This window comes from Gossypium arboreum, chromosome 12, assembly GCF_025698485.1.
Source record: "Gossypium arboreum isolate Shixiya-1 chromosome 12, ASM2569848v2, whole genome shotgun sequence".
Lineage (NCBI taxonomy): Eukaryota > Viridiplantae > Streptophyta > Magnoliopsida > Malvales > Malvaceae > Gossypium > Gossypium arboreum.
In genome coordinates, this window is record NC_069081.1 from 28065077 (window position 1) to 28076453 (window position 11377).

The window sequence follows — 11377 nt, forward strand, 5'->3', positions numbered from 1 at the left end:
GTAATTTATTGAATGGTTTATATATGTTGTGCTAATTATATGGATGATATCTAGCCCATTGTTCAAGATCATATCACTTGGGAAAACATATTTTGGAGATTAGATCGGATCAAATTACCCTTATCTAATCCCTTGAATCAAGGAAGTTGGATTGGATTGAATCATTAAAGTCTTAGTTGACAAGAATCTTTGTTTATTATTATTCTATTGTATTCAACTTATAATGTGGTTGTTTTATAGGGATTGTGATAGATCTTCTCTATGCTAGTAGTCTCGAGTAACTTTATATAATTGAAAGACTTTTATAGATTTATGTACCTTGAATTGAGAACACTAAATTTGTTCTGATAAAGGACTTTTATTGGAGTGCAATTTGATAGTAAAATTGTTTATGTTATGGTTTTACTTGCTGAGTTCACATCGATGAACTTAGTGGTGAGAGTGTCGGTCTTCAAGGTGCAAAGGTGAGGAAAATTATCACTGGGAGTGTGATAGATTAGGATCACTTGTTATAAGTGTTGAAGATAGTGAATATTTCTCATTGAGCTAAGCTCCACAAACGTAGGGAAATTAAACTGCGTAAATAATTATTGTGTATTCTGTTTGTTTATTGTTTATTGTTTGGTGCCAAATAAGTGCACACTTCTCTGTCACTCCTTCTAATAACTTTGTTAGTTTGCTAACAGTAGTTTCAAATCTTCAAGTTGCCTTTGACTATTAACTAGGAGTCTAGATTTTGTTATACAATAATAGGAGTAAGGATGAAGGTAACATAATTAGAATTTGTGTCAAATGGGTGTCTGATAAAAGCAACCACCGCTCCAACAAGTCAAAGATAGAAGGCCACATCTTTGTTTTTGGAGGTTAGGTGTTTATTATAGTAATTGAAAAGTGCTTTTTATTTCAAACTTTGATTTCTAATTAAAAGTAACTTTTTCAAATAAATATTATTTTTAAACTAAGATTTTAACTCAAATAAAAATTTAGTTTTTAGCTTTTGTAAAAGTGCTTTTTGGCTAAAATTACTTTCTTATCATCATTAAAGAAGTCTAACATATCTTCTACTTTACAACACATGTCTAAAATAGATATTTCTCTTTTAAAAAGTACTTTTTGATAAGATTGAATCACTTTTTAAGGCTAATTTTTTTTTTTGTCTAAGTTAGACCATGAACTTGGCAACTTTTCCTACATTGGGGCATAATTTTTTTTATCCAATTTAGGCTCTAAACTTGACAATTATTCGCACATTAAGGCTTGAACTTTTTTTTGTCCAAGTTAGTCCTTGAAAATCCTAAGGCTTAAGCCCCAATGTGGAAATAATTACTAAGTTTAGGCCAAAATATGAGAACATCTACCAAATTTAAGAACTAAGTTGAACAAAAAAAAAAGGTTCAAACTCTAATTTAAACCTTAATATAAAAATAATTACCAAATTTAAAGCATAAATCAATACTAATTAAAATCAAGCCGTAAATAATACTTTAATTCTTTTGATTACAATGCAAACATTATTTGAAATTTCAGAAACACTTTTTTATACTAGAGTTATGTTAAATGTTAAACGAGGCCCAACCCCATACGTTGCTAAGCCTTGGCGTTGGAAGTACTATTTGTCAATCGGTAGGATAACACATCGGCCAATCCTCTTCCTCACGATAACGTTAAAACATCCTGAATATAATTACCAAAAAACCCTCTCTTCAATGTAAAGCCAACCTCAAATGGGAATATTTTATTACTTATAACATGGCACCACAATTTCACAGTTTCAAGATCCGTTCCTCCATCATTGTTGGACATTTTATTTTAATAATAATAAGGTTAGTTTGTTTCATTAAAATAAATTTTGAAGAATATTTTTGTATTTTTGTGTTTGTTTTATGAAAAACAGTTTAGTTAATGAAAATAATTTTAAATTAATAGAAAATAAGTTTTTTCTTGTAAAATGATTTACACTTTAGAAAATGTAAGTTATTTTTCAAAAATAACTTATTTATGAATAATTTTATTTTTATATAAAAATTAGCTTAAATCAAGCTTAATATTATTATATTAATAATAAATATTTAATTTTAATTTTAAAAACATTTAAATTTAATAAAACATACATATTTAATTATTCATATTTAATCATATAATTTATCATTCTAATAAATTACTTAATATTTCAATTTTTAATAATAAATTTTAAAAATAATAACTTTAAATAATATTCTTCATATATTATTGAAAATATTCAATATTAATATTCTAATAATAAATATTAATTACAATTATAAATATATTAATAATAAATATTTTGTAGTATAAATGTTAAAATATGTCATAAGCCTATGTACTCTTCACATCCCTATACTTTTATTTCAAAAATTAGTCCATCTACTTTTTAGATTTGAAAATAAAGTTCAATTGTTAACATTGTTAAATTTATTTATCAATTTTGTTGATGTCACATTTTAAATAAGAAATTTCAGTAACTAAAAATGGCGTTATAATAAACATAAATTTAACTAAATATTTTAATAATACTAATAATTGAACTTGAATTTTGATATCTAAAAAGTAGGACTAACCCAAAAATAAAAGTACATTGACTAAATTTTAAATGGACGAAGAGTACAGGAACTTATGACATATTTTAACCTAGTATAAAAATATGAACATTTTAATTATATAAATATGAGTATTTGTTTAAATAATGTTTAGCTCATTTATCCCTTACAATTCTAATGTGTCAATATGTACTCTCATATATTTAATATATGTAATTTAAATTAATTTTAATTAAACATTATTTATTTTAAGTTTATATATGGCATGGATTATTACAACAAATTTTCTTATTATAAAATAAATTCCAATTGTTAAAAGGAAATTGCACTATAATATTATATAAAAATATATTTATGTCGTGCTTATTTTAAAAGAACAATGTAAAATATAAATTTATAAATATAAAATAAATTCAATTAAACAATAAAAGAAATAAGAAAATATCAAATGTTTGTTTAATTGAAAACAACATTTATGAAATATTTTCAAGAAATCTATCAAATAATAAAAAATATTTTATATAGGTTGATCCAAATATTAAAAATATATTCTTTTCAGAAAAATTAATCACTTTTTAAAAATTATTTTTAAAATTATTTTAGTAAACAAACATAACCTAAACTACTGGTAAGTTATCATTTTTGTATAATAGATTCTGGAATTTTGAAATACAGAAAATATTATCTTGGGATGCTCGTATTGAAACCCCCGAAAAGAAATATTTGATTGGGAACAAGGAAATCAATTAAGTGTTCTATTTTACAAATTTCAGCAAATTGGTTTTTTTTTTTTAATTTGAATGAAAAGGTTGCGCTGAATTTCATAAGTTGAGAAAATAGAAAACAACATGACAGCATGTGAGTGGTATGGGGGCATAGCGTATGATAAACCAACAAGTAGGAATATTAAGACCAGATTCTGAGTTTATACATTTTGCAACTTGCAACTCTATCTGTTTCGTATAATTATACTATTATTATCTTGACTTAAATAGATAAATGGTTAAAATTTTGTCAATATATGCTTAGCACCGATTTAAACTATATTTTCCTAATATTTTATCTTTAACATTGTATTAAAAATATATAATTATGTAACTTTTTCTACTTCAATATTAATTAGGGTGAATTATATCAAAATAATTAAATTATTAGTAAATTTATATTTTGGTCATTTAATTTTTAAAATTATAAAATAATTATTAAATTATTTAAAAAAATTTTAAATCATTAAATTATTTAAAAAATTATTTAAATTATCAGGCTTTTAAATTTTTGTTTTTTTAAAGTCCAAGAATCGAGTTCCATGATTTGATCTAAGTCGAAAGTTATTTAAATTTTAGTGTACAAATATAATGTTTAAAGCTGTTTCATAAAAAAATAAATCATACAAAAGAAGAAAAAAAAAACTTTCAATTGATATGAATGACACGAACGAAAAAAACCATACAATAATGATTTTATAACTAACTTATTAACTTGGTTTTCTAGTAAATAAGCGAAAATGTTGATGGACTTCCTGCTCTTGGAAATAGCAAAAGAGTCGAGAATGCTTTTCCTTTTATTTTCTTTTCCATCTCAGATTCCAATGTAAGGTTTTTCTTTTCAGTTTCTTTTGGTTCTACTGAACATTTTAGGTTGGAATCTGACTGGTAGATGAAGAGTAAAGAGAAACCCCTTCCTCTAAGTAAAAGGATAATTTTTCATCCCTTAAATATATATTTAAAAATAAATTTAATTTTCCGATAGTACAAAGATTGCGTTGAGAAGTGCTTATCCAAGTTCCAAAGGACTCGACTGCCCCTTTGTTCTTTTTTTCTTTTTTCTCATACAATATACATTGAAGGAACCAACAACACCGAAAACCTCTTCTTTTTTTAAATATAATTATCCAACCGTCATTCATCTTCTACCCTTTTGAATTATTAAACCATTTCCATTGTCTTTATAAACCCCCTCAACCTCACTTCTTTTCTTCATCAATTCAATTTCCTCAAACCTTTCTCTCCAACAACCCTTCTCAAATCTCCCATGGAATTAACCCTTCTTTTCCCCCTTTTCTTCTTCTTCACCTTATCTTTGGCTACATACATATCCACTCTAACCTTAAACCAAAACCATCCATCATCATCATCATCATCAAGCTGGAGAAGCGATGATGAAGTGATGGGATTGTACAAATCTTGGGTCATCCAACATGGCAAAGCTTACAATGGTATCGGTGAAGAAGAGAAAAGGTTCGAAATCTTTAAGGATAACTTGATGTTCATTGATGAACATAACTCTAACAACAACACTACATATAAGCTTGGGTTGAACAAGTTTGCGGATTTAACCAACCAAGAGTACCGAGCCAAGTTCTTGGGCACCAGGACTGACCCTAGGCGTCGACTCATGAAGTCCAAGATCCCCAGCTCACGTTACGCTCACCGTGCCGGCGATAACTTGCCGGATTCAGTAAACTGGAGAGATCATGGAGCTGTTAGTCGAGTCAAGGATCAAGGATCTTGTGGTGAGTGAATTTTATTTAATTTCTAACTTCAAAATGAAAATAATTATATCCATGCACTTCTTTTTTTAATTATTGAAGTATCCTAATCTAACATCAAATAAGAATATGAGATTACTTGTGACTTAAGGCTTCATGCTAATTTCATGATCCGTCCAAAAAAAAACCCTTTATTTTGATTTCGTTCTTTAATTTTCCTTTATCCTCTTATCAAAAGCCGGACTACGGATTGGCGGCAGAATGGTAGTTATGAAAATGGAACGGTAGTTTGGTAGTTGAAGTCACATTAAAACATTATATATATTTTAAAAAACATTAGATTTTTTTTTACATTTATTTTTACAGGAAAATTAATATTGCTACACAGGGAAAAAAATCATACGTTATCTATTATAAATACACATTAGGGAAAAAATCATACGTTATCTATTATAAATACACATTAGATTTATGAAATGTGAATAAAAATTATGTAATAAATATATTTATTAAAATTTTATAAAATATAATTGATATTTTACTTACAATTATAAAATTAATAGTTTATCATATATTGTCTTTCGGGTTTAAATCTTATTATAATTAATTTTTATTTATTATATAAAAGGATAAAACACCCTCATAATATATAACTTAAGAAATTTTAATAATTTCATAACGGAGTTGGTGTATGGATTGATAAAACAATTAAAATTAGTGTATATATAAATTTCACAAATAAAGCTAAAACCAATTAAAAGCTAAAATACTAAGGATTTTGCTACTTTATTTAGAGGAGTCTTCATACTTCCATTACATGCAAATGAACTCATGAACTTTAATTTGTAGTAAATAAGTGCTTAATGGATCTGAATAAGCTTTTAGTTTTTTTTTATACTTAATTTAATAAATTAAGTGCAAATAAAGGAATAATGACTACCAAAAATACAAAAAATTGTTTACAAAATCTCAATTTAACCCGCCCTGTTATCATCTATTTTTTTTCTCTTCGCTCAGGAAGTTGTTGGGCATTCTCAGCAATTGCAGCAGTGGAAGGCATAAACAAAATCGTGTCCGGTGAACTAATCTCTCTATCGGAACAAGAACTAGTCGATTGTGACCGATCCTACGATGCCGGTTGCAATGGTGGCCTAATGGACTATGCCTTCCAATTCATTATCGACAATGGTGGCATTGACACTGAAAAGGATTATCCTTACCTTGGCTTCAATAACCAATGTGATCCAACAAAAGTCAGTTCCCAATGCTTAAATCCTAACACCACAGTAATCTTGCAGTTTGTTTATGGTTATGGATTTTGATGCCTTTTTTTTCTTTTTTCTGACAGAAAAACGCTAAGGTTGTTAGCATTGATGGGTACGAGGATGTTCCAAATAACGAGAATGCTTTAAAAAAGGCCGTCGCACATCAGCCTGTGAGTATCGCCATTGAAGCTGGTGGTAGAGCTTTCCAACTCTATGAATCAGTAAGTTCACCTATTTTTCTCAAGCAAAATAACACTCTGTACAAGAATTAGAGTGTTTTACCATTTGTCATTGTTTGAACATATTTCCAGGGAGTTTTTAATGGTGAATGCGGGTTAGCTTTAGACCATGGCGTGGTTGCGGTCGGATATGGCTCCGATGATAACGGTCAAGACTACTGGATTGTGAGGAATTCATGGGGCAGCAATTGGGGTGAAAATGGATATATAAGAATGGAGCGTAATATTAATGCTAATACCGGAAAGTGTGGTATTGCAATGGAGGCTTCCTATCCTGTTAAGAATGGGGCAAATATCATCCAACCTTACTATAATGAAAGCACTGAGAATATCAGCAGTGCTTGAATTCATTGCTACAGTTTGCAGTTCTTGAGTTAAAAATGTCTCACCTGCTCTGTTTTAGGCCATTGGAGAAGACAATCAGCGACTCCCAGATGCAAATAATGATGCTGGGATTTTATCATTGTTATATATATATATTTACAATTCATCAAAAACAACTGGGAAACTGGTATTGTTATGATTTATGATTCATGAAATTTCAATTCATGTATGTTATCTTTATTTGTCAAGTACTCTCTAGTAATTAGATTAACTAAGACAAATTCAACTTCAGAACTAATTTTGATGTTATACCAACTGCACTGCTTGATTGGTATTATATTCTGCAAAATACATTTGATGAAAGATATACCGTACAGACGACAAGAAATGTTGGATTTTCCTTCCGTGTAAAGCAATTTTAGCAATATAACTTGGGTTTCTCTAAGTAAAAACATCTCTGCTACATCCGGAAGCTAATCCAGTAAAAAGCTGGATGAAATGAACAAATACGCGATGTACGATCGATGATCATTTAGAGAAAACTTGTATTAGCAGAGCCATTACTATAGGATATTCAGCTATAAAAACAAAATTCATGGGAAAATAGAAAAGGAAACTGTCTGTAATATGTGATGGATGTAATACTATTGGTGTTTCAAATTGAGAGAAAAAGAAAAGAACAAAAGAAGAAAGTGCTGAAACTGTTTTCAATCTATATTCAGTCAAAACATTTCTACTTTTATTCAAAAATTTCACCTAACACTACACTTCTTGAAACTTACCAAAAAAAAAAAAATAAGTAACTTGTACACTAAGTGAATCAACAAAACAAGTCAATCAACACTTGTAAATGTCATAAACTGAACATTCCTTTGAACTAAATCACTAAGAAACTAAATTGTAACTAGAATAGTTAGCCATAGTTCAACACTCCTTGACTTCTATTCTGCAAACACTAACAACTTGTTTGGTTGGGTGTAATAGGAATAGATTATAGCCCAATTCAGTGGATCTATCACCAAACCAATGTTTGGTTGGCTATAATGGCTAATACAGCCTGCATTGAATCCATTCTTATTTAGGGAAAAGGTTGCATAGCCATTCCCTTTACTCACCACCGAATAAGCACTGAATAGGATCTTTTCTTCCTTTTTCAATTTTTACACTCCTCCTTCGTTCTTTCTTTCTTTTCTTTTTTTTTTTTCTATTCCTCAGTCGATATTACCTTCACCTTCAGTTCCTCCTAGACGATTGACCATGAAGCTGTGGAGGTTGCCAAGACTATTCTCGAAGTCACCAATGTCACTTGGACCGCCATGGAATGTTGCCACCACCGTCACAACCCCAACGATGATTCTCCTAAAAATCATGACGCTTTTAAGCTCGAAAAAGAATTGGAAACCCTAAAATCTAAAAATCAACAATCTCAAGAATCTTGTAACACCCCTAACCTGTCTCTATCACCAGATTAGGGTTACGAAGTATTAACGTACAAACGGAAACATTTAAACTTAACACATTCAATAATTTGATCATATTATAAACCATTCATATACATGCATATTGTCCTTAAATCAAGCCTTTGAAGCCCTAAAATAACTTAGAAGCAAATCGGTACCAATTGGAAACAAATTGAAAATTTTAGGAAAAAGATGCAAAATATGCAAAACAGGGGTCACATGCCCGTGTCTCAGCCCGTGTAACCTTCGAACTAGGGACACACGGCCGTGTCCCAGCCGTGTCCTCACCTGTGTAACTCTCTGAGTAAGGTCACACGGTCGTGTCACACGGCCCTTATGCTAGGCCTTGTAACTCTCTGAGTTACCCCACACACTCGTCTGTCAGGTCGTGCGTTAGGCCACGTGTTAGGCTGCGTAACTCACTGACTTGCATACAAAAGAACTCTCATATGGCACACAACCGTGTCACCAGGCCGTATGCCTTACACGGCTGAGTCACATGCTCGTGTCTCAAGCTGTGTGGACCCAAAATCTACCCAAAATCAAGCCATTTCACAAGCAATTTCACTCTTAATAAATCTAACCATTTTAGCATACACCTAAGGGATTATATTAGGGTGTTAAATGGCATGCTTATGTAGTGGTGAATGTTGTTTAAATCCCTCATACTCATTTTCATACCACTCTAATTACACTAAAAAGAACTTATTTACAAGTATGTTAAAATACCTAATAACATAGTTTAGTAAAGTATCAAAGTGTACTAAACCAACACATTTAGCCACATATACATGCCACTACCCTAAGAGATACAAAAGCTACCAACTTTGATGGATAGTGTGAGCCGATTGATTGATCCTTCCAAAATTTCAGCAACAGTTATCTACAAAATAATCCACAAGAACCGGTAAGTTTACTAACTTAGTAAGGACATAGTATTACATTTAATCTAATACAATTAGACACAATTCATATACCATTTGATTTCAGGCTTATCAAAGTAAAATCAAGGCACGTAAATGTGTTCGGGGCTACCGAAGTAAAAACAGGGGCACATATGTGCAATCAAGGGTATCGAAGTACGAACAGGGGCACGTATGTACAATCAAGGGTATCGAAGTACGAACAGGGGCACGTATGTGCAATCATTCAATAATTAACTATAGACATTTAATTAAAGAAATATAATGTAAAAATGAAAGTAGAAATTCATTTACTTATTGAAACACTATGAACTTACCTATTATTTGATTCTGAACAACACGCGGGGGGCTAATCTGCTATTTTCTCTTTTCCTCAGTTATTGTCTTTTTTATCCAAGTTTTTATCTATATAATAATAAATAAAGTATATTAATCTCATACATTTCTGACATTCCATTCAATGTATATGATCCTTAACTTTCCATTAATTAGACATTTTTCCTAAACTTTTACAACTTTTGCAATTTAGTCCCTTAACCCGAAAATCATCAAATTAACCATTTTCTAGAAATAAAATTACAGCCGAATATTCTAGGATCTTTAAAAATTCCTATTACACATCAATCTCACCATCTAACCTTGAATTTTGACATTTTAACAATTTAATCCTCAAATCAAAATCTAATAAAAATCACTTTATACAACAACCAAATATCACAACCAAAGCTTCAAATATATAATTATCATCATAAACAACCAAGATTCATCAATGATAACTTCCAAATTTTTTAACAGATTCAAAAACGAAGTTACAAGCTAGATGGACCTAGTTGCAATGATTTCAAAAACATAAAAATAATTAAAAACGGATCACGAATTCATACCATGCAAGAAATTTTAACCTAGCCGAACTTCAAGCTTCCCCTTCCATGGATAATTCAGTTGAAAACAAAAATATGAAGAAGATGATAGCATTTTGTCATTTGTTTTGTTTTTATTTAACTAATTACCTATTTACCCTTACTAATATAACTTAAAACTAACATAATTGTGTCCAAATTTGTCCACTAATATCAAGGACGGTATATTTACCATCTTAGTCCATTAGTTTAAGGTTTCATGGTCATTTATCCCCTTTAACTGATAGAACTCAACTTTTTACACCCTTTACGATTTAGTCCTTTTTACTTAATTAACCATTTAAACATCGAAATTTCTTAATGAAATTTTAGCACAATCTTAATATAATCCCATAAACATTAAAATAATAATAAAATAATAACTCGCTCGTCAGAATTGTAGTCTCAAAACCACTATTTCTGATGTCATTGAAAATAAGTTGTTACAAATATTTTGGAACAAAACCTCAAATCTTCAACAATCTCTTTGAAACTCTTACTATTTTAAATGATTGTCCTCTTGAGGTACATAAATTCCATAACCCATTTTTTGTGTTTGAGCAACTCTATGCTCGGTTAATATCTACCATGGAATCTAAATACTTTTTGCTTCGACTCAAATCTCTTAATGGATCCAATACTAAAATCGAGTTTCCATTCAAGGAAGCTACAAGTTCTTATATTATTATTTTTGTATCAATTATTTGCAGTTTCTGATATCTTATATAGCTTTTCCATGAATAAAGGACGTGCAACAAGAAATTCCTAATCGAACAAATAAATTATCACTACATTAAGCTGGATTAATAACTTTGACAATGAAGTTGATACAATTTTTTCGTTTTCACTTACCTTTTATTTATTGTTAAGAATATTGATATTAATTGATTAGTTACCATGTCTTTTTTAATTTGATTTTAAATTAGGGGATGATAAGCATTCTGCTGAAATTCTGATTAATGTTAACCAAAATGAACCGAGTTTGTGGGTATGGGTAATTATGAAATGGTTCCGATCAATGTTGAAGAGTGGAGTGGAATCGATGATGAGAAATTTACTGTTATTATGCGTAAACATTGCATATCCATTCAGAGGGTCAGGCTCTAAATTGCCTATTAATGCCTCTCCTAATAGCTTTCTTTTTTTTTTTTGGTTTAATTTCAGTTAAATTTTATTTGCAATTGAGTTTCTAGATGCGTTCTTTCGCTTCTTACTTCTTGATTC

At 29.8% G+C, this 11377-nt stretch overlaps 1 protein-coding gene across 1 annotated transcript; it reads left to right on the forward strand.

The window, feature by feature from the left end:
- Positions 1–4307: 4307 nt before the first annotated feature.
- On the forward strand, positions 4308–7169 carry LOC108479597 (cysteine proteinase mucunain-like). Its single transcript, XM_017782307.2, has 4 exons — positions 4308–5067; positions 6061–6296; positions 6392–6529; positions 6620–7169. Exons 1-4 carry the CDS (start codon positions 4587–4589, stop codon positions 6890–6892), a joined length of 1128 nt encoding a protein of 375 aa, XP_017637796.1. The 5' UTR covers positions 4308–4586; the 3' UTR covers positions 6893–7169.
- Positions 7170–11377: the final 4208 nt, after the last annotated feature.

What these genes read in the sequence shown, in the direction of transcription:
- LOC108479597 (XM_017782307.2), top strand. Translation starts at nt 4,587, where the DNA reads ATGGAATTAACCCTTCTTTTCCCCCTTTTCTTCTTCTTCACCTTATCT. An exon ending in ACCAATGTGATCCAACAAAA is followed by an intron (nt 6,297 to 6,391) that starts GTCAGTTCCCAA and finishes TTTTTCTGACAG; the next exon opens with AAAAACGCTAAGGTTGTTAG. An exon ending in CTTTCCAACTCTATGAATCA is followed by an intron (nt 6,530 to 6,619) that starts GTAAGTTCACCT and finishes ACATATTTCCAG; the next exon opens with GGAGTTTTTAATGGTGAATG.